Raw genomic sequence first — 27530 nt, 5'->3', positions numbered from 1 at the left:
TTCATTTGTTGATCAGGCCACTGCATTGAATTCCTGGTAACATCATTCTCACTTCTGTTAATGACAGCAGTGTGAATGCTACTTTCTGAAGCTGTGCAGTGGGTTGGCTCAGATGCTGATAACGTGGATGATTTCTGTTTCAAGTAAAATTTGGATCAGAATATACAGAAACTAAGCCCTAGCAATTTTGCCTCTTTTCTAAGCTTCCGTCTTTTAGCAACACAGAAAGGACCTCAGTGTAAAAGAAAAAAAAAAAAAAAGGAATTACATGTGTATAACCCAAGAACTGGGAGTTTGAATTTTATTGAGCTATTGGCATGGAAAAAAATTCAGAGATGAAAGTTATTGGCTGGCATTCTTATTTTATATAATTAAAGTTGAGGCTCAGAATAGACTGAATATCAGACCAGATCGGAGTCTACTGATAACTTATTCAGTGTTCGTTTCAGTTACTACCTTCAGATCTGTACAATTTTTTCATTTTGGAAAATTATTTCCACTTGTGGGACAGTGAAACAATAGAATTCTGACAGGAAATTTCATCAATTTACATTTCGTTAATTAAAGAAAAGATATTATTGAAAGGTAACAAGGAATTCAGGGAATAGACTTGCATAACTGTGAAATTAATGATATTCTGGCGATAGCACAATATATGTGGATTAGAAGGAAGAAGAAGGGGAGGAGGATGAGTGAATGAATTTAGCACAGTGTCTGGTATGAGATAGGAGCTCAGTCGGTTATAGTTTTTATAATTTTTATCATTATCATCATTATTATGATAGGTGCAGCCACCCTAGTTAGTATTGCTACTAGCACAAATCATCTCCTGTTCTCAAATTCCTGCTTTTGTAATGAGTATCTGATACTATCAGGCAAGAATAGCTCTATCTTTACCAATAATCTCAATTAGGTAATTCAGTTCTTTTTACCATTAATACAGCCTTGAGTTTTTCTCAATTTAGACAAGAGGATTTGTGATTTAGGATGAATGAAATTTGTTAAAAAGTATCTTTTTGGGTGATTTCTGTATAAAAATGAACATAAAATTATAGCAGAAAATGATCATGATGCACATTTTTGAAGAAAAAACATGGTGTTAATAATTGAGGGTCACCATTTAGTGGCACAAGAGTATAGAAAATGACGGATGCTTTTTGTTTAGGCAAAAGATCTGGGAGTGATAATTGCTCTTTAGCATTAATTTTGCTTTTAAACTTTCATTTCTTGTAGGCCATATCAACATGGTGCAGATATGTTGGCAGCTATTTCTCAGGTGTTGAATGAATGCACCAAGCCTGATCAAGCTACTCCAGCAGCCTTGGTATTACAAGGTCTTCATGCACTCTGTCAAGCTGAGGTAGGCATTTTTAAATTGCTTTGGATAATTTTGAAGAAAATCTTTTATAAGGCAGAGTAGGTACAAGAATGTAAGATTAGATTCAAATAACTGAAAGTCTTAGTGTTCATTCCCAGTGATTTTTTTCTTGGAAAAGTGAAGCAGGACCTACTTTACAAATTCTTTCTAGAAGGGAATCTTGAAACATCCTATCATGTAGGCATTCTCTAGAGATCAAAGAAAACCAGACTTCAGGTTTTTCTTTTTTCTTATTTATTTTTGTTAAGACAAAAGGGAAAGTTATGCCTATAGGAGAACTCTAGAATATAGTTGCTTCTTAATTTTATGATTAGAAAGCTTTAGAAACAGGTGAGGTGAAGAAATTGTCGTGGCCCAATGGCACTTTTATAGCTAACAAAAATTATTGTTTGCTAAACGATTGGGAAAGAACCATTCATTCCTAGTAATTAGATTGAGTAGGGTGGGTAAATGTTAGAACTAAACTTGTAAATCATTTTCTGAACTTCAGACTGTTCCCAGAATTATAACACAGCAGAGAGAACCTACTGTTTTAGAGAAATGTGGTAATTGCACCAAAGATCATTCATTGTCCTAACCAAGCTTTTTGACTTAGTGAACATACATACCCAATTGTAGTTTTTTTAGTGAATGAGACTGAGTAGAATTCTCTCACCTTAAGGTTATGGTTAGTTATGGTTGATAATGATAGTAATGAATATAATGATATGATAATATAAGTGACAGCCATATTGAGTGTTATGCTCATGTCCTTGGGCTAAGCACTTTTTATGTATTTTTCTTAACAACTCTGCAGTATAGGGATTAACACCATTTTACAGATGAGGAAGATAGACCCCAGAGAGAGGATAGATATTTACTCAGGATCTTGGTTTGAGAATACACTTATATTCTTTTTGGTGAACACTTATTTCAGCAGGCAATGAAAATCATTGCTGTTTAAAAACTGATGTGTAGTAAGGACAATGCTTTCACATCATGTGCCCAATATTTGGAAAAGTTGTTAGAACTTAATGACAAGGGGCCATTATAGCAGGAGAATACCACGCGTATATACCCAAGGACATTTGATTTTACTACTTCTATCAGTTATCCAAGATTGGGAAATATCTCTTCAATAGTTGTATTACTTTCATAATAAGTAATCCTAAACTCTACTTTTAAACCAGCTTTTAGAGCAGAAAGAATTCTAAACTTTCACTTCCAAAAAGTGACCATTTTTACTGTTTTGCAGTATTTCCTTTTCATTATTTTTTCCTAACAGGCATCAACTCATTTCTGAAATTAACATTTTTTCTTACAATAAATAGTGATTTACCCTTATAGCTTTTATGATTCCATTGTTTTGTCTGCCCATCCCCTCCTGTTACTATAAGGCTCTATAGTTTATCAATGCTTATTAATTCATAAGAAATACCCTGAGTTTGGCACTGACATTTCTCTTTCCATTTCTCTAAGCCATCATCATTAACTGTGGTTAGTACTGAAGATAAAGCATGTTTCTTTTTAGGCAGTAGTGTATGTAATATATATCAGTTGTTCTATGTGTCCTTTGACTAGTTTAGTTAGCTTCTCTGAAACTTCGTTCCTTCAAAGGAGGATAAAATAAGATTATACACGAAAAAGACATAGTGTAATATCTGCTCACATAGGTATTAATAAATAATAAAGCAATACCACTAATCAGTTAAGTTCATTTTATTTTAAAGAATGCTTATTTTCCTACCTCTTGTTTTTCATCTGTTCATTCTTGTCTAGAAAGTAAATTTTATTGATGCTTACTAAAGCAAACGATTTTATTGATGCTTACTAAGTGTTATATGCCAGTTTTCTTTATAGATATTATCAATGTCCAGAATTGTGGAATTTGTTTAAAGTGACTGCATTACTGTTACTTTCGATGATAATTTTTTTAATGTTTGGTAATGAATAGCTTTGTGTTTATCTAAATAAGTAGATATAATCTATTTTCCTCTGAGGCTTGATGATGGTAGTAATATATCTTTCTGTTTTGTTTAAGGCTTTCCAAGCTTTGTGTGTGTGTGTGTGTGTGTGTGTGTGTGTGTGTGTGTGTGTGTATGTGTGTGTTCATTACTTGTGAAGCTGCTGCTCTTATGTCCTGTGATGTGTGTTACAGTTGTAACGTATATTTGGTATTCACCGGCTCTTGCCATGCCGCATTTACTAATTTGGGGCTCATCTTTTTTTTTGTTGTGTGTCCAGAGTGCTATTCACAGAGGTCAGCTTGCATTCTGTGAAGCCAGTTATTTTGTTTTCTAATTGATATCATGTGTGAAGCATGATGTAGCTAAGATTTCAAGAAGGAAAACATTCGGCATAGTTGTAAATCCATTTCCCGGCAGCTTTTGGTAATGATTTGTCTATCTGTTACTCTTTAGATCCTTAACTATCGAATATAATTAGGTATATGGAAAGACAGCCTAATTTGGTGAAATGAAACAAATTAATAAAGATAAGAGAATAAATTGAATAACTCTATCTTTAAGAAAATACCTTAGTTGGAAAAGTGCCCAGAATTGGATTTTGCAGGGCTTTCCCTACTTTGCCTTTGTAAAATAAGTAGCTTTTTCCCCCCTTTGGTTTGAAAGTGAACTCTTTGATCTTGAACGTTATAATCATGAAATTCTTTTGTCTTTACTTGCATCAGGTTAAGTTTAGAATTATTGCTGCTTAATTATTTATCCTAGACATCAATGAAAGATTAAAAGGGTGGATTCTATCTACCTTCCAATTGTGTCAAGGTAAAGATTGTGTTTTCAGTATGGGTTTCTTTAGTGCTACTTTGCTAAGCAAACAACAGAGAGAGAAGGTTGTAGGAATCTTGGCTGACCATAAAGGCAAGAATTTATTCTGGCTGTCTGGAATTGGCAGAGAGAAATTTGTCCTTTCCTTAATGCTATTGATGTATTGATTTGGGAATTTACAAGTTTGTTTATAGGGCTGAATTGCTTTTAAAAAATTATAGCTAATGTTTCTTGGGTTCTGTGATTGTTAATATTGAGTGTCAACTTGATTGGATTGAAGGATGCAAAGTATTGTTCCTGGGTGCCTCTGAGGGTTTTGTCAAAAGAGATTAACATTTGAGTCAGTGGACTGGGAGAGGCAAACCCACCCTCAAACTGAGAGTGTACCATTTATTCAGCTGCCAGCATGACTAGAGTAAAGCAGGCAGAAGAAGTTGGAAGGACTTGACTTACTGAGTCTTCTAGTCTTCATCTTTCTCCCATGCTGAATGCTTCCTGCCCTTGAACATCAGACTCCAAGTGTTTCAGCTTTTGGACTCTTGGACACCAGTGGTTTTCCAGGGGCCCTGAGGCTTTTGGCCACAGATGAAGGCTACACTGTTGGCTTCCCTATTTTGAGGTTTTGGGACTCAGACTGGCTTCCTTATTCCTTAGTTTGCATATGGCCTATTATGGGACTTCACCTTGTGATATCAAGACTCCTTAATAAACCTCCCTTCATATATACCTCTATCCTATTAGTTCTGTCCCTCTAGAGAACCCTAATTAACACAGGTACCTACTGTGAATTTGAACATTTTATGATATCGGGATTGTAGGACTTCATTTTATATTGAAGAAACAGAGGTTCTGGCAATTTAACACATGGTTCACAAAAGTAGTCTCAAGACTCCAAGTCTCATGCTCTTTGGTTACTCCCAGGCTTGTTTCCTTTGAAAAATGTGGGCATTAAAAGTAGTGATTTTATTTATCATTACACTATGAATGTGTCATTTTCAAAGGAAAATAATTAATATTCCTGCATTCTGTTTTTCATATCTTTTCCATTGAGCTTTCTCATTACCTTTTGCCCCACCCACCGTCATTTCCCTTGTCTTACGTCTTTCTGTTTGAATACAGAATAATGGCTCCAATAAGCAATAATCTTTTTAAAAAGCAATTTTATTGAGATATAATTCACAAAGCATACAATTCATTCATTTAAGATGTATAATTTAATGAGTTTAAGTATATTCAGAGCGTTACACAGCCATCATCACAATCAATTTTAGGACACTTTTAACTCCCCACAAAACTCCATACCCTTTAGCTGTCACCCCTAATCTCCATATTCCACATTTCTCCTGGCCCTAGGCAACCACGAATCTACTTTTTATCTCTGTGGATTTACTTATTCTGGACATTTCTTATAAACAGAATCATATGATGTGTTGTCTTTTGTAACTAGCTTCTTCCACTTAACGTATTTTCAAGATTCATCCATGTTACAGCATGGCAGTACTTTCTTTCTTTTTATTGTTGAATATTATTCTGTTTGGCTTTACCACATTTTGTTTATCCACTTATCAATGGATGGACATTTGCCACTGACAGACAAATGGATAAAGAAAATTGTGGTGTGTGTGTGATTGTTAATATTGAGTGTGTGTGTGTGTGTGTATGCATGTATGTATACACACCATGGAATATTATTCACCCTTAAAAAAAGGAGATCCTGCCATTTGGGACAACATAGATGAACCTATATGACATTATGATAAGTGACAGAAGACAGACACGGAAAGAAAAATATTGCATGATCTCTCTTATATGTGGAATCTGAAAAAAAAGACAGAGCTCTGATACACAGATATATAAAATAAAATAGTGTTTACCACAGCAGTGAGAGGAAGGAGGAAATAGGAGATGTAGGTTAAAGGATACAAAATAGAAGGTATGTATGAACGGGTTTAGATAGTGAATGTAAAACGTGAGGCCCAAGGTTAATAAAATTTTATTTTCTTAAAGATTTTTATTAAATAAGTAGATTTTGGCTGGGCATGTTGGTTCACACCTGTGATCCCAGCACTTTAAGAGGCCAAGGTGGGCAGATGGCTTGAAGCCAGGAGTTTGAGGCCAGCCTGGGAAACATGGCAAACCTTGTCTCTATAAAAATATGAAAAATTAGCTGGGCATAGTGGCACACACCTGTTGTCCCAGCCCTTGGGAGGCTGAGGTAGGAAGATTGAGGCTGCAATGAGCCATGATTGAGCCACTGCATTCCAGCCTGGATGATAGAGCAAGACCCTGCCTCAAAAAAAAAAAAAAAAAAAAAAAAGGTAGATTTTAGCTACTTGTCATAAAAAAGTAACTATGTAAGATGATAGATATATTAGTTTGCTCCACTGTCATAGCCATTTTACTCTCTGTGTTCCATGACATCGTGTTGAAAATCTGAAATATAAACAATAGAATATGTATTTAGAAATTGACAGACATTGGGATTGTTTCTATTTTTGGCTATTTTGAATAATACTGCTATGAACATTTGTGTACAAGTTTTTATGTGGATACATATTTTCATTTTGGTAGATAGATCTCTAGGAGTGGGATTAGTGGGTCATATGGTAACTCTCTGTTTAACCATTTGATGAGCTGCCAAACTATTTTCCATAGTGGTTGTGCAATTTTACATTTGCACCAGCAGTGTAAGAAGGTTCTGATTTCTCCACATCCTCACCAACACTTTTTTTTTTTTCAAGAAAGTGATTTTATTTTTAAAAATTTTGATTTTTGTTTTAAGTTTTGGGGTACATATGCAGGATGTGCAGGTGTGTTACATAGGTAAAGGTGTGCCATGGTGATTTGCTGCACCTATCAACCCATCACCTAGGTATGAATCCCAGCTTGCATTAGCTATTTTTTCTAATGCTTTCCCTCCCCCCACCCCCTCCCCCGACAGTTCTTGGTGTGTGTTTTTTCCCCTCCCTGTGTTCATGTGTTCTCGTTGTTCAAATCCCACTTACAATTGACAACATGTGGGGTTTAGTTTTCTGTTCCTGCATTAGTTTGCTGAGGATACTGCCTGCAGCTCCATCCATGTTCCTCCAAAGGACAACATGCTCTCATTCCTTTTTATGGCTGCATAGTATTCGATGGTGTGTGTGTACCACATTTTCTTTAACTGGTCTATCATTGATGGCCATTTGGGGGTGATTCCTTGTCTTTGCTATTGTGAGTAGTGCTGCCATGAACATACATGCGCATATGTCTTTGTAATAGAATAATTTATATTACTTTGGGTATATACCCAGTAATGAAATTGCTGGGTCAGATGGTATTTCTAGTTCTAGATCTTTGAGGAAAAACTGCACCTTCCGCAATTGTTGAGCTAATTTACATTTCCATCAACAGTGTAAAAGTGTTCCTATTTCTCCACAACTTCACCAGCATCTGTTGTTTCTTGACCTTTTAATAATTGCCATTCTGACTAGTGTGAGATAGTATATCCTTGTGGGTTTGATTTGCATTTCTCTAATGATCAGTGATGTTAATACTAACATTTTTTATTATCTGTTTTCCTTTTTAACTATAGCCATTCTAATGAGTGTGAAGTGATATCCCATGTAGTTTTCATTTGCATTTCCCTGATGACTAATAATATTGGACATCTTTTCCTATTATTTTTGGCCACTTCTGTTACCTTTTTGGAGAACTGTCTATTCAGATCCTTTGAATATTTTCTTCTGTATTGCTTTTGACTTCCCTGATTAGCCAGGTTACATTTCATTTCTATAGGAATGATGAGTAAAAGAATTCTGTCCTGATGCCTCTAAGTAAGTGATACTTGAAAGCATGAGCTTGGTTTGTGGGCCTTTCACTATAAAGAGAGCTTATCAAACCATAGGAAAGATCAGATGAACATACATTATGTTATTCTTTGCTACTTTGTTCATGTGTAACATTTTCTTTGTTTTTATATGAAATTAGCATAATGCTTTCAGCTGGAAAACTGCTAGAGATGTTTTAATAATATTTGTAGCAGCAGTAGTAGGCATCTCTTGATTTACTGAGTACTTTCAGTATAGTTAACAGCATATACTGCAGTCATTATATTTATTATCTTATTTAATTCTTACAATTGAAGAAAACCCCAATCGTGACAGGTACCGTTTTCTTCTGAGAGGTTTACAAAAGTTGAATAATTGCCCAAATTCATACAACTAAAATGTAGTAGTCAGGACTCAAACCCAGGTCTGCCTCAGGACAGTTTTTATTAAGATAAAATTCATTTGCTGACATTGTGTGTTTTTGGTGGTTGTGTTTGTGTTCACTTTACCTTGTCATGTTGTGTTATTGGAGAAAACTTTTTTTGAAAATGATATTTGGACTTTTTTCCTATCCTTCTCCATTTTCTTTGTGATTGGTTAATGTATAAGGTTTTGCATTATTAAGACTTTGCCTAAAGGTCTTAATGAAAAAGATGTTTGAGCTAAAGTATATTAATTTTTAGTGTTTTACTGATTGCATATTACACTTTATATTTTTAAAGGTGTGTTGAAATGTTTTTATCCCATTTCCAAAGATGTTAGGTTTTTAAAGCATCACATTTACTTTGGGTAATGAAAAAAAAGTACTATCATTCATTATTCTCTCCAAAGCTGTTTTCAGATCCCTTTTTATTGTATTTTCTTTACACATTATTTCACAGAATTTCTATGTTCTCTAATTAGTTCACATTTTCCTAGAAAGATTTTTGATGTAGCGACGTAATTTAATGGCTTACTTTCCATTCAATGAAAATATTGTTAGTAATCAAATGATTCATTTTTAATTGAATGTTTAAGTTGCTTCCCATTTTTTTCTCTTATTTATTTATTGAGATGGAGTCTTGCTCTGACACCCAGGCTGGAGTGTGGTAGTGTGGTCATGGCCACAGCAGTCTCTATCTCTGGGTGCAAGGGATCCTCCCACCTTAGATTCCTGAGTAGCTGGGACTACAGGTGCATGCCACTATATCTGGCTAACTTTTAAATTTTTTGTAGAGACAGGGTCTCACTATGTTGACCAGGCTGCTTGTCTTGAACTCCTTGGCTCAAGCAGTCCTCTCACCTTGTCCTGCCAAAGTACAGAGATTATAGGCATGATAATCTCATGCCTGGCCTATGAGTACCTTTAAAGGATGGTTTTGAAATTCATTTTATTGACTAGGGATCTTATTTAAATCCATAGCTTTAAAGCAATTATTCTTTTTTTTTTTTTTTTGGACAGTTTTTTTCTTTTAAAAGAAGATGAAGTTGTCACTGTGTTGTTCTACAGGTATTTGGGTTTATGGTTGTAAGTATACAAGGGATCCTCTTGATATCATAATCTCATAAAGGTTATTGTCTGTTCCTGAAGATGTTCAAATAGAATGGTTGGCAGCCTTTCAGCTGTGTTCTGGCCAGTTGTCATTTATTCATTCTCTGGTAAGCAGTGGTAGTGAGGAGAGCAAGGGAAAATAAGTTGGCACAGCTTCTCCTTCAAACCCTGTCTGTTGCAACAGCAAACATGAGGTAAAGATTTCTGTAGGTAGGACACAAAATGTGTTAACTTTAAAATAAAAATATTGAAAACTTGATCCAGGCTATGCAAGGCTTTTTGCATGTAAAGATTTATGAGACATTTTTGGCCTTCTAGGAGCTCACAGTCTGGTAGGGGAAACATGGTGTTAAGTACACTAAATGTATTTAAAATTTAGAAATGTTCAGGGGAGAGATAGAAGACACATGAACAGAATATTTGAAACCTTAAGCAGCATTCTCAGGTAGCAGAGGGAAAGATTAGGAACTAGAGGAAAGAGGCTCAATAGCTCACCTGTATGTTTCTTTTTTCTTTATATATTCTGTGATATTGAGATGTAATTCATAAATATACAGTTCACCTATATAGTGCATAATTTAGTGACTTTTTGAATAGAATTTTGAAAAGCTTACTAAAATCAATTTTAGAACCTTTTCATTACCTCATAATGAAAGCCGCATCCCTTAAGCATTGAATCCTAATCCTCCCATACCCCCCTGCTTTAGGGAACCATTAGTCTACTTTCTGTCTGCATAGATATCCCTATTCTCGACACTTCATATGGATTCATACAGTATGTTGCCTTTTGTGTTTGGCTTTTCAATTGGCATAATATTTTCAAGGTTCATTCTTGTGGCAACATGTATCAATACTTTTTATAGTGTCTTTTTAAGATTGAGTAATATTGTGTTGTATGGCCATATCAGTTGATGAATATTTGGCTTGTTTCCATTTTTTTGGCTATTGTGAATAATGGTGCTGTGAACCTTCATGTACAAGCTTTCATGTCGACGTATGTTTCATCCTTTTTTTGGTATATATCTAAGAGTGGAATTGCTGGATCATATGATAATTCTGTGTTTAACTGTTTTGAGGAATGCCATACTGTTTTCAAAAGTGGCAGTTCTGTTTTACATTCTCTCCAACATCTACTTTTCTTCTATTCTCTCCAAATAAGGCAGATCCTCCTGGGTAGATGTTACAACTGAAGCATTACTAGCTGTTACCTTCATTCTTTTTTTAATTTTTAATTTTTTTGGGTATATGGTAGGTATATATGTTTATGAGGGTACATGAGGTGCTTTGGTACAGGCATGCAACATGAAATAAGTACATCATGGAGAATGGAGTATCCATCCCCTTGAGCATTTATCCTTTGAGTTGCAAACAATCTAATTACACTCTTTATTTTAAAATGTAAAATTGAGTTGTTGACTGTAGTCACTGAATTGTGCTATAAAATACTTAATCTTATTCATTCTCTTTTTTCCTTGTACCCACTAACCATCCCTGCCTCCCTGCCAGTCCTCCACTACCCTTCCCATCTTTCTGTGTCTGGCTTATTTCACTTAGCATAATGCCGTCTAGTTTCATCCATGGTGTGGCAAATGACAGGACCTCCATTTTTAAGGCTGAATAACATTCCATTGTTAATATGTATTACGTTTTCTTTATCCATTCATTTGTCAGTGGACACTTAGGTTGTTTCCATATTTTGGGCCCTGTGAATAATGCTTTAATAAACATGAGAGTGCAGATATCTTTGTAAGGCCATGATATCTTTATGAGGTAGTGACTAATGAACGTGGGAATGCAAATGTCTTTACAAAGTTGCGTATGCTACTTTATGTATATACCCAGAAGAGGGATTGCTAGGTCATATGGCAGTTTTATTTTTAATTTCTTTAAGAACCTCTATACTGTTTTCCATAATAGCTGTACCAATCTGCATTCCCACCAACAGTGTAATAGGGTTCCCTTTTTCCATCAACGTTCTGTGTCTTGTGTTTTTGATAATAGTCATCCTAAAGGGTGTGAGTGATATCTCACAGTGGTTTTAATTTGAATTTCCCTCATAATTAGTGATGTTGAGCAGTAGGTATCATCTTTTGAGAGTAACCAATAGCAGTCCTGAATGGTTTAATGTTTATTATAATAAGGATGTTTGTCCTAGTATAAAAGCCACTAATATTTATATAAACAAAAGTTTGAAAACTTATGGTTTATTTTCTTTGATTACTGTAGGATTAATAGTTTTAAAATTAATTCCAATATTAACTAAAGATAAACATACACATATCTACCTTCTCTTGATAAGACAGGAAGATCTCGCAGTACCTGGCTTGCTTTTTCACATGGCAGTGACCACTTGGTGCTAAGTAGCAGTTAGAAGCTTCCTTTAGATGAGTGTGTTTTTTAATTTGGTGCACTTCTCTAGGCTTGTAGATTTACATCATCTGCCTGACCCAAGTAGTCCTTGGAAGTGTGTCCTTTATTTTAGCATTACAAATAACTTCATATGTGATCTCAATTTGTCTTTGTAACAACTCTCTCTTCGACTTCACAAACTGCTCTTCAAAAAAACATGTTATATGATTGAACAGTAAACACATAGAAAAATGTCAGCATCACTGGTTGTTGGGAAATGTGCACACCACTGGAATAACTAAAAAAGGCTGACAATACTAAGTATTGGAGAATATATGAAGTAACTGGATATCTCATATATTGTTGGCACAAATGTAAAATGTACAACTACTGTGGAAAAGCATTGTGCAATTTCTTATAAATATGAACATAATTCTACCTGATGATCCAGCAATTCCACTTCCAGATATTTACCCAAGTAAATGAAAACATGTTGAGGTAAAAGACTTGTACGGAATGTTCATTTCAGCTTTGGTAAGGATAGCATATTTGAAAACAACTTGATTTTCTTTATTCAGGAATACTGTGCAGCCATATAAAAGAACAAGATCATGTCTGGGACATGGATGGAAGTGGAAGCGGTTATCCTCAGTAAATTAACACAGGAGCAGAAAACCAAACACCGCATGTTCTCACTTATAAATGGGAGCTGAACGATGAGAACACATGGACACATAGAGGGGAACAACACACACTGGGGCCTGTTGTGGGGGAGGGGGAGGGAGAGCATCTGAGAAGAATAGCTAATGTGTGTTGGGCTTAATAACTAGGTGATGGTTTGATCTGTGGAGCAAGCATGACACATGTTTACTTATGTAACAAACCTGTACACCCTATACATGTACCTTGGAACTTAAAAGTTGAAAAAGAGGAAAAAAGAAAACAACTTGAATATCCATTATTTGGTCAGTGGGTAAACAAATCGTTGTGTATTTGTATAATAGAATACTACTGGCAGTAAAAAGGAATGGACCACTGCTGCTTGCAACAACACAGATATATCTTGAAAACATGTTCAGTGAAAGAAGCCAAACACAAGAGTCCATATACCATTCCTTCCTTATGAACTTCAGGAATAGGCAGAACTAATCTATGTGGGTAGAAATCAGAGTAATGGTTGTCTTGAGGTGGGAGTAGGGAGATAGACCAGGAAGGGACAGGAAGAAATTTTCTGGACTGGGTCTATATTTGCATCATCCAGTATAATAGCTATTAACCACATATGACTAGTGATCACTTGAAATAGGCTAATCCCAATTGTGATGTGCTGTATGTATAAAATATATAACCTTAGTATGAAAACAAGTAAAATAGCTTATTGATAATGTTTTAAAAATTGTTGCATATTAAAATGAGAATTTTTGGATGTATTGTGTCAAATAAAATATATTTAAAATAATTTTACTTTTTTTACTTTTCAGATGTGGTTACTAGAAAATTTAAAAGGATATATGTGGCTCACATTGTATTTCTTTGGTCTCTATTTTAATTGAGGTGGCAATTATACCTTTATACCTGTATTTATGTACTTGTCAGAATTTACAATATCAAACTATACAATTAAGATCTGTTCTTTTTACAGTATGTTATTCTACTTCAGTAAAACAAAAGTATAAAAGCTACCCTTTTTTTTCATGCCATGTGCAATGTTTGGCATTTGGTGTACATTATGTCCTATATTAAACATCATAATAATCTTGTAATATAGGCGATATTTACTAATGGGTTTAGAAAGTCTAAGTAACATACCCAAATTAACTTGAAAATATTTGGTAACATGGAGATTTGGAGATATTCTTTTCGTTTGACTATAATTCTTGTGGTTTTGCAGTTGTATCATGTTGCCTTACTAATTGTGATAAAAGTGTGAGTGTAATTTAGGAACAATTTAAATTTTACTGTCAGCCATTGACTGATTTCTCAACCTGTGTTCCATGTGGAGGTGAATGAGTCATAATATTTCTGAAAGATAATTCTCTAACTGCATAGGAATCAAGTAACATTGCTACTGATGTTTCAAGGAGAAAAAGAATGTTCAGTCTAAACAAATTGTCCAGGGTTGGAGAAGAAACATAGAATGTGCCAAAATTAAAATCAATACATTGTTCTGAAAAAGAGAGATTAACTTTTAACATTTTGTCTCCCGAAGTCCTGAGATGGGGATGTGAGGCAGTGCTTACTCCTGTATTTTCCTAATCAGCTGTGAGTCTGTTGTAGCAAAAATTAATAGGCGTTGCAGGATCATGAAGAAAAGCTCTTTCATCTTGCCCAGCTCCAAGAGGGTGCTATATTTTCAAAGCCAAGCATTGTATGATTGAGCAGTAGATAAGGAGGGGGGGCGGCCTTTCCTGGGGATTCTTGACCGCTAGAAGAGTTCATTTCAGGCCATTTGTCACAGCAGTGATTTCCCCGGAAATACCCTGTGCCAACGTTATGTTTTGGCTATTCTATCCCCTTTTATTTATTTACTTTCTGAAATCATGGTGGAAGATAGTTGTCCCTGCCCTCTCTCATCATCCTAACCCTTTGTCTAGGGGCTCCTTTGGAGCACCATGGGGTGGGAATGATTTTCAATGGGACTCAGCAGGTTTGGAAGGTTTTAGGGAGTTAGTGTGGTATAAAAATGGCCAGTAGAAATCCTGCATTTTGTTTAAGCATTTTTTAGCGTGGTAAATATAATTTAATATGGAAATGTGATCCATTGTCTAATGGCAGGTTTTCTCAGCTGTGTACAGTAAGGCTTCTGTCGCCTACTGTGGATTCAGTATTTATTACACTCTGAACTCTTTTGTTGTTCTTATGTTTTGTTTGTGGGACTTTTAAAGGTGATTGCCTGTCTAACCTTGCAGAAGAGTTTATTAAATTTAACTTGCTATGCATTAGAGAATGAATTTGTTGGTCTTTTTGAACAGCGCTCTATGTTATTTGTAGTTGGGGCATGTTTTTTTGATTCCTTCAGTTCTTCCTGAGCATGAAAACTCTTTTTGTACATTTGTTGAATCTATTTCCATGCTGAGCTTTTTATATACTACACAATGACTCTTTGCAGTCGAAAGTTGTAGTTTGGCCTTATTTTTAACTTTAAAAGGACAGCAGGAACTTACCTTTTATTAACATTCACTTTGCACCCTGCAAGTAGATTTTTAAGTATGGTTTTTCATTATCGAAATGAAATTTTAACTGACTGTATTATGTTTGTTTAATAGAATACCATTCAGTACACATAAGTCATGTATGAAATGGGTAGGGAAATAAAAAATAAAAGGTTTATTGCTTAAAAAGAAAACAATTATGTTGACTGCTATTCTTTAATTGATTGTTTTATTTAAAATAAAAAACATTTGGAGATCATGGAAAGTTGAATGCTATATCCAAACTTATAATAGGAAAATTTTAAATGGAGATCTTAATATTTTACTACTTACAATTTTTGCTTCTATTCTTCAGTTCCCTTTTCTCTGCTGTCTGCCCTTTAGTATTCCCAGATTTGTTACGATCATTTAAGATACTTTACTCTGAAAATTTATAATTTCAACTTTTCAAGTTACTACATTTAGAATCTCCATTGCCCCCTGTACTTTATTTTTATCCATTTTGGGGGTTTATTTTTTTATAAAAAGTTTATACAAGGCTTTTTGTATAAAAAGTTCTCTCACTTGAATCAAAATCATTATCTCTGAGGATTATTAACTGACATGAGTAGTCTGTGACCAAACCTGAAGGCTGTTCAGGGTGTCCAGCCGTGAGTTTCCGGCTCTCAGTCACAAACCAAGGGCATTCTTTAAAAGATCAAACGAGCTGGACACTGGGAGGATTTTAATGATGCCAGTTAACATCAGAGGAGCTGGGCTCAGTGGTTGCAAATTGTGCTCATCTGAATAAATGCCACTGAGCTGGAAATAATGACATGACTAAAATGATGGTAATTGTGTGCTGTTCTACCATTCCAGTGAATAAAATATACTGTTTTAAGCTTATATAATGGGTAGGGTTTTTTTTTGGCCAGGGGGTAAATGGGGACAGGGAGTCTAGAGACGGAATCACTTAAGGAGGGCAGTAGACGAAATGACATTAATGTTTTGAAAAGGTTTTGGAATTTGAAATCTGGAAGCATTATGTTTGTACAAGAATTATTAGGTCTGTTTTAAAAAGTATTTTATTTAGCATGTACTCTCAAATGATCTAGGATTAAACTTTTATAAACAATGGTGTTATTTGTTGGGCTTAAACTCATTTCTGTGCTACATAAACATGTCCATAAAAACAGGAGTATCCCACCTTCACCATGCCTAGGATAAAATATCACTGAGAGACTCATTTCCAAAAACTCTAGTGATACCATATTAGACTTAAACTTGATTAGATGAATAAAATCACATATACTGAAATTGTTAGTGAAAGTTGAAGTTAACTTGCTTAAGGGAAATTTGGAATTAAGACAGCAAGACTGGTAAGTCTTTTCATAGTTATATAATTTATCAGAAAGCCTCACTAGCATGCATATAAGCCCAGAAATTGTATTTGAACAATGCAATGTATATCTTTTCTTTTAAAGGTGTTTGTTTTAAGTTTAGAAACATAGTTGAAGGCAAAGGATTCTTAGAGTTCGTGGACTGTACTATTAGTTGGAGGTCATTCTAAAGCCTTTTTCATGTTTTGAATATACATTAGGTATCTTTTGTGATTTAGATGACATTATACGACATAGGTCTTTTTTTTTTTTAATTTTGAGCTTTATTAAAAGCTGGGCTTATTTCTTTTCACAATAGCCTGGTGGAATGTATTATGCCTCAGGTTCTAAATTCAGCAGTAATGAGTAAGATGTTCTCTGGGGGAGAACATTCTTTTTGCTTCAGAGCCATGGCACACTGCCTCTACTTATGTAACTTGTCATTTGAGCAATTTACTTGCTTAAACAATTTGCGAGGTTATATGACTTTGATCTGAAATGGTAGAATAACAGGTCAAACAAAGTGATGTCATTGACCCTATTTCATTTATGGTATACTTGTAACCTCAGTCAGAAGGGATTTCCTTCTGTTCCACTTGTTTGGCTCAGGTACTCTATCCACATTATGGACTTCATAGAAAAGTGATTGGCAGTGACTTCTACTATGTAGGATCTTCAAAAGTTGTTAGATAGCTTAGGCTACTGAATCCAAATCTGTGGAGATAAAGCTTAGACTGTTTATTTTTTGAGTTCCCCATGACTTTGATGTTTAGTGAAGTTTGGGACCATTATTAAGAACACCAATATCCAAAGTGATTTATGTATAAGCCTGCCCATGGGGTATGGAAAGAAAATATTGGAGTATTTCTTATTTATCTTTTATATTTAAAAGATAAATTAAGCTTTACTAATATGTAACATATGGATTGGTGGTTTCCTTACTTGCACTTACATCAGAGGATCATGTATTATGTACAGTAGCCAGGTATTCTGAAGGAAGAATGGAGAGTTCCACAATAAAGATTGGTTGTAGTACCATCTCTCTGTTAGAATACGGCATCTTAGGAGTTTATGCATACCAGTTATATGAATTTATATTGTATATCTATATAGGGGTGTGTGTGTGTGTGTGGTTTCCATCATTTTGTTAGCCATGCTTATTCCAGGTGTGGATTGTTATAAGGTTTATGTGAGGCACTGTTAACCTTGGCTTTATGGAATTTCATTTCATTTTTTTTTTTTTTTTTTAATTGAGACTAGGTCTCCTGCTGTTGTCCAGTCTGGAGTGCATGGCACAATCTCGGCTCACTACAACCTCTGCCTCCCGGGCTCAAGTGATCCTTCTGCTTCAGCCTTACAAGTAGCTGGGACTAAAGGTGTGCACACCCACGCCTGAGTAATTTTCTTGTATTTTTTGTAGAGACTGGGTTTGCCATGTTGCCCAGGGTGGTCTCAAACTCCTCAGCTCAAGTGTCCCGCCCACTTAGGCCTCTTAAAGTGCTGAGATTACAGGTGTGAGCCACTGCAGCCGGCCTGAATTTCTTTATCCTTTATGGTTATGCTTAAGCATGACTCCACACAAAAATTACTTGCCTTTTTTTTTGAACCTTGCAATCACTTAATTTTTTTTTAATTTTTAATGTTTATGGGTACATAGGTGTCTATATTTAAGGGGTATATGAGATATTTTGACACAGGCATTCAATGTCTAATAATTACATCAAGGTTAATGGAGGTATCCATCACTTCAAGCATTTATCATTTCTTTGTGTTATGAACATTCCAGTTATACGCTTAGTTACTTTAAAGTGTGCAATAAATTATTGACTGTAGTCACCCTCTTGTGCTATCAAATACTAGACCTTATTCATTATATCTAACTACATTTTTGTACTCATTAATCATCCCTGCTCCTGACCACCAACTATCCTAGCCAGCCTGGTGTATTTTTTTTTTTTTTTGTAGAGACGGGGTTTCACCGTGTTAGCCAGGATGGTCTCGATCTGCTGACCTCGCGATCCGCCCATCTCGGCCTCCCAAAGTGCTGGGATTACAGGCTTGAGCCACCGCGCCTGGCCACCAGCCTGTTGTAAACATCCTTCTACTTTCTACCTCCATGAGTTCTCGATTGTTTTAATTTTTAGCTGCCGCAATTGAGTGAGAACATGTGAAGTCTTTCTATATCTGGTTTATTTCACTTAATATTCTCCAGTTTCATCCATATTATTGTGAATGACAAAATCTCACTTTTTTATGGCTGAATAGTATTCCATTGTATATAAGTACAACATTTTCTTTATCCATTTGTCTGTCCTTGAACACTTAGGTTGCTTCCAGATCTTGGCTATTGCAAATAGTGCTCTAACAAACATAGGAGTGCAGATATCTCTTCCATATAACTGATTTTCTTTCTTTTGGATATACACTCAGCAGTAGGATTCCTGGATCATATGTTAGTTCTATTTTTAGTTTGTTTAGGAACATCCATATTGTTCTTCATAGCAGCTGTACTAATTTACATTCCCACCAACAGTGTTTGAATGGTCCCCTTTCTCCACATTATTGCCAGCGTTCTTTATTGACTATCTTTTGGATATATCATCCTATCTCATTTAGGGTGAGATTATATCTCACTCTAGTTTTGATTTGTATTTGTCTGCCAATCAGTGACATTGAGCACATTTTCATATACCCGTCTGCCATTTGTATGTCTTCTTTTGAGAAATGTCTTCAGATCTCTTGCTCATTTCTTAAGTGAAGTATTAGATTATTTCCTATATAATTGTTTGAGCTCCTTTTATATTCTGGTTATTAATTCCTTGTCAGATGGATAGTTTTCAAGTGTTTTCCCCCATTCTTTGTTGTCTGTTCACTTTGTTGATTATTTTCCTATACAGAAGTGTTTTAGCTTGATGTGAGCCCATTTGTCCATTTTTGCTTTGGTTGCCTGTCTTTTTGATTTGCATTTCTCTGATGATCAATGATGTTGAGCACCTTTTCATCTACCTGTTTGCCATTTGTGTGTCTTTTTTTTTCAGAAAGGTCTGTTCAGATCTTTTGCCCGTTTCTTAATTGGATTATTATATTCTTTTCCAATTCAGTTGTTTGAGTCCCTTATATATTCTGACTATTAATTTCTTGTCAGATGGATAGTATGCAAATATTTTCTGTCATTTTGTGAGTCATCTTCACTTTGTTGATTGTTTCTAGAAGCCCAGACCAATGTCCTGGAGTATTTCTCCATTATTTTTAAAAATTTAAGTCTTCAATCCATTTTGATTTGAGTTTTTTTTTTTTTTTTTTTTTTTGAGATAGAGTTTCACTCTTGCCCAGGCTGGAGTGCAATGGCGTGGTCTTGGCTCACTGCCACCTCTGCCTCCCAGGTTCAAACGATTTTCCTGCCTCAGACTCCCAAGTAGCTGGGATGACAGGTGGCTGCCACCGTGCCTGGCTAATTTTTGTTTTTTGTTTTTTAGTAGAGACAGGGTTTCACCATGTTAGCCATGCTGGTCTTGAACTCTGACCTCAGGTGATCCACCCACTTCGGCTTCCCAAAGTGCTGGGATTACAGGTGTTGGCCACCATGTCTGGCCCTGATTTGATTTTTTTATATGCTGAGAGATAAGGGTCAAGTTTCATTTTTCTGCATATGATTTTCCAGCTTTCCCAACACTATTTATTGAGGTGACTGTCCTTTCCCCAGTGTATGTGCTTGGCATCTTTGTCTCAAATGAGTTCACTGTAGATGTATGGATTTATTTCTGGCTACTCTATTCTGTTCCATTGGTCTATGTGTCTGTTTTTATGCCATTATCATGCTGTTTTGGTTACTATAGCTTTGTAATATTTGAAGTCAGGTAATGTGATTCCTCCAGTTTTGTTGTTTTTGCTTGGGATGGTTTTGGCTATTCTGGGTCTTTTGTGGTTCCATATAAATTTTAGGATTATATTTTCTATTTATGCGAAGAATGTCTTTGTTATTTTGGTAGGGATTGCAGTGAATCTACAGATTGCTTTAAATAATATGGATGTTTTAACAATATTGATTCTTCCAATTTATGAACATGGAATATCTTTCCATTTATTTTTGTGTGTGTGTCCCCTTCAGTTTCTCTCATCAGTGTTTTATAGCATTCATTGTAGAACTCTTTTACTTCTTTGGTTAAGTTTATATTTAGGTATTTTATTTTATGTAGAGGTATTTCATTTTATTTTATTTTATGTATAGATCTCCTGTTTGGTTAAGTTTATACTTAGGTATTTTATTTCATTATTATAAGTATTATAAGTGGAATTACTTTCTTGTTTCTTTTTTTTCGGATTATTTACTGTTTACCGATAGAAATACCACTGATTTTTTAATGTGTGTGTGTGTGTGTTTTTTTATTCTTTAACTTTCCTGAATTTATTTGTCCTAATTTTTTTTGGTGAAGTCTGTAGGTTTTTTCCAATATATGATTATTTCAACTGCAAAGTAGGGTAATTTGACTTCTTCAATTTGGATGCCCTTTCTTTCTGTTGTCTAATTGCTCTAGCTAGGACTTCAGTTCTGTGTTGAATAACAGTAGTGAAAATGGGCATCCTTAGTCTTGTTCTAGATTGTAGAGGGAAGGATTCCAGCTTTTCCCCATTCAGTATGATACTAGCTCTGGGTCTGTCTTACATTGCTTTTATTATGTTGAGTATGTTCCTCCTATCCCAGTTTTTTTTAGGGTTTTTATCGTGAAGGGATGCTAATGTTGAATTGTACTGAATACTTTTCCAGCATCAATCGAAATGATCATGATTTTGGTGCTTTGTTCTATTGATGTGATATGTCACATTGATTTGCATATGTTGAACCATCCGTGCATTCCTGGGATAAATACCACTTGGTCATGATGAGTGATCTTTTTAATATGTTGTTGAATTTGGTTTGCTATTATTTTATGGAGGATTTTTGCATCAGTGTTCATCAGGGATGTTGACCTAGAGTTTTCTTTTTTTTTTTTTTTTTTATTTGCGTTTTTCTGGTTTTGGTATCAGTGTAATACTGGCCTTGTAGAATGAGTTTGAAAGTACTTCTGTGTCCTCTATTTTTTGTAATAATTTAAGTAGTATTGATTTTACTTCTATAAATGTTTCATACAACTCATCAGTGAAGCCATCAGGTTCTGGGCTTTTTCTGATGGAAGACTTCTTATTTTGGCATTGATCTCCTTACTTGTTATGGGTCTATTCAGGTTTTGGATTTCTTCCTAGTTCACATTTGTTGGTATGTGTCTAAGAATTTATTAGTTTCATCTAGGTTTTTCAATTTATTGTCATGTAGTTGCTCATTGGTAGCCTCTACTGATCCTTTGAATTTCTTCAGTATTAGTTGTAATGTCTCCTTGTTCATCTCTGATCTTATTTGGGCCTCGTTTTTTTTTTTGTTAGTCTGGCGAAAGATTTGTCAGTTTTTTTTTTTTTTTTTTTTTGTCTTCTCAATAAAACAACTTTTGGTTTTATTCATCTTTGTATTGTTTTCTTGACTTCAGTTTTATTTATTTCTCTTCTCATCTTTGTTATCTTTTTCTAACTTTGGGTTTGATTTGCTCTTGCTTTTCTAGTTCTTGAACATGTATCATTAAGCTGTTTATTTGATGTTTTTCTACTTTATTGATGTAGGTGCTTCTTAATGTTGAATTCTATCTTAGTAGTGCTTTTGCTGTATCCTATAAGTTTTGATATCTCATGTTTCCATTTTTATTTGTTTCGGGGAGTTTAAAAATTTCCTTCTTAGTTTCTTTATTGACCCCAGTGGTCATTTAGGAGCATATTGTTTAATTTCTATGTGCTCGTATAGTTTCCAAAGTTATTCTTGTTATTAATTTCTAGTTTTATTCCATTGTGGTCAGAAAAGATACTTTATATGATTTTGTTTTTCAATTTCACATACTATTTGTGGCCTAATCTTTGGTCTATCCTTGAAAATGATCTCTGTGCTGAGGAGAAGAATGTGTATTTCTGCAGCTCTTGGATGAAATGCACTGTAAGTATCTATTAAGTCTATTTGTTCTGTACTGCTCATTATGTATTTTTGTTGATTTTCTGTCTGGATAATCTGTCTAATGCTGAAGGTGGGTTGCTGATGTCTCCAGCTATTATTGTCTTGGGGTCTATTTCTCACTTTAGCTTAATAATATCTGCCTTTATATCTGCGTATGCCAATGTTGGGTGCATATATATGTATAGTTTTTTATCCTCTTGCTGCATTAACCCCTTTATCATTATATCATGACCTTATCCTTTTTATGGATTTTGTCTTGAAATGTGTTGTCACTGTTCCTGCTCTTTTTTGGTTTCCATTGGCATGTACTATCTTTTCCATCCCCTTAATTTCAGTCTATGTCTGACTGTATAGGTGAAGTATGTTTCTTGTAGACAGCAGATAGTTAATGTTGTTTCTTCAGTCTATTCAGCCACTGTCTTTTGATTGCAGAGTTTAGGCCATTTACATTCAATGTGATTATTGATAAGTAAGGACTTATTACTGCCATCTTGTTCATTGTTTTCTGGTTGTTTTGTGGTCTTCTTTACCATACTTCCTTCCTGTCTTCCTCTTTGTAAAAGTGATTTTCTCTGGTAATATATTTTAAATTTTTTACTTTTTGTTTTTTGTATATCTCCTGTGGATTATTGATATGAGGTTATCATGAAGCTTACAAATAACATCTTACAACCCATTATTTTAAACTGATGAGAACCTAAGTCTGCAAAAACAAACAGAAATCTAATAAAAACTCTACACTTTAACTTCATCCTTTATGGTTTTTATCTTTTTGTTGTTTCTGTGTATATCTTATATACTGTCTGTGTGTTAAAAATATGTTACCATTATTTTTGATAGCTTTATTTTTTAGTTTTTCTATTCAAGATGTGAATAGTGTACCTACTATAATTACAGTGTTATAATATTCTGTCTTTGTGTACTTACTATTTACTAGCGAATTTTGTGTTTTCAAGATGATTTCTAAATCCTTTTCTTTCAGATTGAATAACTCCTTCAGCATTTCTTAGGGGACAGGTTTGATGTTGATGAAATCCCTCTGATTTTGCTTGTCTGGGAAAGTCCTTATTTTCTCTTTCATATTTGAAGGATATTTTTACTGGATATACTATTCTAGGATATAAATTTTTTTCCTTCAGCACTTTAAATATGTCATGCCACTCTCTCCTAGCCTGTAATGTTTCCACTGAGAGTCTGCTGCTAGACTTATTGGAACAATTTTATATGTTATTTGTTTCTTTTCTCTTGTTGCTTTTAGGATCCTTTTAAAATCCTTAACCTTTAGGTGTTTGATTCTTAAATGTCCTGAGGTAGTCTTATTTTGATTAAAACTGCTTGGTGTTCTGTAACCTATGTGTACTTGAATATTGGTATCTTTCTCTAGGTTTGAAAAGTTCTTTGTTATTATCTCTTTAAAAATCTTTGATTTTGATCTTTCTTTCTACCTCCTCTAAACCAGTAACTCTTAGATTTTCCTTCTCTATAGTTCATGTGTACAGCATGTAATGAAATACACATATATTCTAGTGTGCTCCTAGTAGCTACTAGAACCACTTAGGACTGGTTAGGGTTTAGAGTCAGCAGTTACAGAGCAATATTAAAAGAAGGTTTGACTCTAAGTTATGATTCTAAGTTAGAAATGAAAGACAACCTTGGGCCAGGCAAGTGAACCTGCTTTCTAAGCCAACTCCAGTTCCTTGAAAAGTTAAGCATCGAGTTACTATATGACCCAGAAAGCCCATTTCTAGGAATGTACCCAAGAAAAGTGCAGCTATATAAACTACACATGAATATATGAATATTCATAGCATTATTCATAATGGCCCTAAAGTAGAAACCACCCAGATGGCCATTTAGCCAACTGACCATTTTTATTTTTATTTAATCATTCACGTTTATTTCTCCAACTAAAATTTGTGTTCCTACTATGCATAAGGCTCTTTTAGATGTTAGAGCTATAATGAGATAAAGGGCAGACATGGTTCTTACCCTCAGGAAATTTCCGTTCTAAGTTGGCTGTCTGACCAAATGGTCATTTAGCTTTAGCCTTTTATTTATTTATTTATTTATTTTGGAGACAGAGTCTCACTTTGTCACTCAGGCTGCAATGCAGTGGTGTGAGCTCGGCTCACTGCAACCTCTGCCTCAGCTTCCCGAGTAGCTGGGACTACAGGCATGTGACACCACACACACCTAAGTTTTTTGTTTTAGTGGAGACAGAGTTTCACTATGTTGGCCAGGCTGGTCTCGAACTCCTGACCTCAGGTGATCCACCTGCCTTGGCCTCCCAAAGTGCTGGCATTACAGGTGTAAGCCACTGTTCTCAGGCTTATTTAACCATTAATGGTACACTTACCTATTTTCAGTTGTGATGAAATCTACAAAGCGGAGATCTAAGTCACTTTGGGAATTTAGAGGATTTAAACTAATCTGAGAATGTCAGTAAAATTCTTATTATTAGTGAGATATTTTCTAATTGTTAATAATGAAGTTAATGTGGTGGGTTTATTGAGTGATTTTTGTTTCTCTTTCGTGACATTTTCCTGCCCCTCAGGTTTGTGTCCTTTTGTTTTTATTCCATGCCTCCTTCTATATTTGACATCTTGATTTACTGTAAATATTTATTTTCATGTTTGTATTTCTGTGAGCTACTTTGGGGGCATAATCCCTTTCTAATTTCTTTCATAATCTCTAGTCCTAGTCCTTAATAGAGGGAAGAGTTTATTATGAGACTTCAGTGTCTGGTTGTTTATGAGACATTTTGGGTTGTCCAGTAAATGTCGAATTTCACATTCTCTCCCTCATTGTCTCAATCAATTTTTACTTATTAGAATATACATATTGGTTTTTAAAGTACTTTTATTACATGACACACATTTGATGCTCAAAAATCAGAAAATATGGATTAGCAGAATTAGAAGCAAAAATTTACCCATATGTCACTATCCAGATATAACTCTAATAATAATTTGCCATATATAATTTCATGCCTTTTTCTGCACATGTCTGTATGTCTATGAGTATTTCTAGAAATGAGATTGTACTGCACATATTTAGTATAACCTGATTCTTCTCCTCTTGATATATTTTATGCACCTTTTCCTGGATATATATGTGTGTGTGTGTGTGTGTGTGTGTGTATGTATGGCACGTGGTATATCATTTTACACGCCATGTATTGTCCATTTACTGGTCCTTTATTGATGGATATTATATTAGATTGTTTCTAATTTTTTAATGTCATCTACAGTGCTGCAGTGATCAGCTTTAGAGCTAAACCATAGCACATATCTCTTATTATTTCTTTATAATAAATTTTTAGAAATGGGGCTGCTGGTCCAATGATGCATAATTACCGTTTATAAAGATTTCTCCCATATGGTCTCCTACCTGTATTATGCGGGAGTGCTGCTTTCCCTATAAGCTCTTCTGCATAGGATATGTTTTTTTATATGTGTCTTCATGTTTTTTTTTGGAAAACATGGTTGACCATTGTAACTAAATTTCTGATTCTTTCATTTATGTACTAAATGTGAACTGCGTGCAAATGCTAACATAATAAGCATTATTGATGATTTGATTACAGCTACGTGAGGATAAACTATATGATGTATTGAAATAAATGTGAAAATAGAAGGAAATCTCAAATGTTTATTATGAGTTTTTGCCCTAGAAATTTACATTTACTTTCTAGTAGTATGGACTTGAAGAGTTGTAAGGGGGAGTGCTCACACATCTTCTAGACTCAAGTTAGACATTTAGGCACATTTCTCAGGGTTTCCAGGCTAGAATATGTCTGTTTCAGTCATTATGTTGGAGAGCACTTCCTCAGCCACATGTGCCCTGTCCATTTATCTGTGGCTACACTTAGGTTTCTGAGTGTTGAAGAAATCACTGTGGAGAAATGCATACTCTTTATTTCTATGTGAAGTTTCTGCCCAGTTTTGCCTTTTTCACCTCCTGGAGATTAGGCTGCAGAGAATCAAAGGAAACTTCCGAATGTCCTTTATTCTCTTTCTTAAAGCTTAAAACCAGAACCAACCTAGATGGAAACAGCCAACATCTGGGTGCCCCTCTTTCTCTTTAACTGGACTTTGTCAGCTCCAGCCCCAAACTGTTTTAGCAGCCAAAAGCCCACTACATAAGAGTAAGAGTGAGGATTAAAGAGAGTGAAGGAGAAATGAGAGCTTTTAAAATCTCTTTAATTCTAGTATTAGGCCTGGGAGCGTTCTTCAAACAATGTTATGGGAGTTTCATGATTAGTACACTTGACTGTGTTAGATGAATCAGATGCCAAATGAGCACCCTATGTAGCAAGGCTTGTTAGACTCTAGAAATGATGTTGATTAATGTAGAAAGTAGAGTGATTGCCAAGTTGAATTCTGATGATACATATCCAGCGTAGTGCTGAAAATAGGTGGTGGTCCAATGTCCAGTTCATCGTTGGAAAATTACCCTAAGTTAAAGAGTTAATGTAACAGAATGTAATCTTAATACTGTTGCCAAGAGAAGACATTTTAGTGCTTACCCATTGCCAAATACTGTGCCAAGTCTTTTTATAAACATCTTCACAGTAACTTTGTAAGGTTGTTATTAGTATTACCTTTCATGTTACAGATGTGGAGACTCAGGGTCACATAGCTGCTTAGTGGCATGGGCAAAGTTTGACCTAGATTTCTCTGATTCCAAAACATCTGTTCCCCTGGTGTCAAGTAGAACCATACTAAATCCAAGCTTTTTTGGTAAATAGCTTTATTGAGATAAAATTTATATATAATGCAATTCACCCATTTAAATCATGCAGTTCAGTTGTTTTCCCACAGACTTGTACGGTCATCACTACAAATAAATTTGGAACATTTTCATCATCCCCAAAAGGAACTCTGCATTCCTTAGCTGCTATCCTCCCAATCCTGCATCTCTCCCTACCCCAGCCCTACACAACCAATAATCTACTTTTAGTTTCTGTAGGGACTGTTTGGGACATTTTATGTAAATGGAATCATGCAGTATGTGGTATTTTGTGACTGGCTTCTTTCACATAGCATAATGTTTTCAAGGTTCTTGCATGTTGTAGTGTGTTAAGTCTAAATTCTTATAATGCTGCTATTATTTTCTTTGAGAACCTGCAGGAAGCTCTTTAGTTCATCTGCTCAG

At 35.0% G+C, this 27530-nt stretch overlaps 1 protein-coding gene across 5 annotated transcripts in view; it reads left to right on the top strand.

Moving 5' to 3' along the window:
• Window positions 1–27530, top strand: part of FOCAD (focadhesin) — a 317972-nt gene that overhangs the window by 139021 nt on the left and 151421 nt on the right. For all 5 annotated transcript variants that reach the window (XM_023191713.2, XM_023191709.2, XM_023191710.2 and 2 more), the window contains one exon: window positions 1234–1360. In XM_023191713.2, coding sequence (XP_023047481.2) covers window positions 1234–1360 — 127 coding nt within the window. The remainder of the gene's footprint in view (window positions 1–1233; window positions 1361–27530) is intronic.

This window comes from Piliocolobus tephrosceles, chromosome 14, assembly GCF_002776525.5.
Source record: "Piliocolobus tephrosceles isolate RC106 chromosome 14, ASM277652v3, whole genome shotgun sequence".
Classification (NCBI taxonomy): Eukaryota; Metazoa; Chordata; class Mammalia; order Primates; family Cercopithecidae; genus Piliocolobus; species Piliocolobus tephrosceles.
This window is presented reverse-complemented; position numbering and strand designations above follow the sequence as displayed.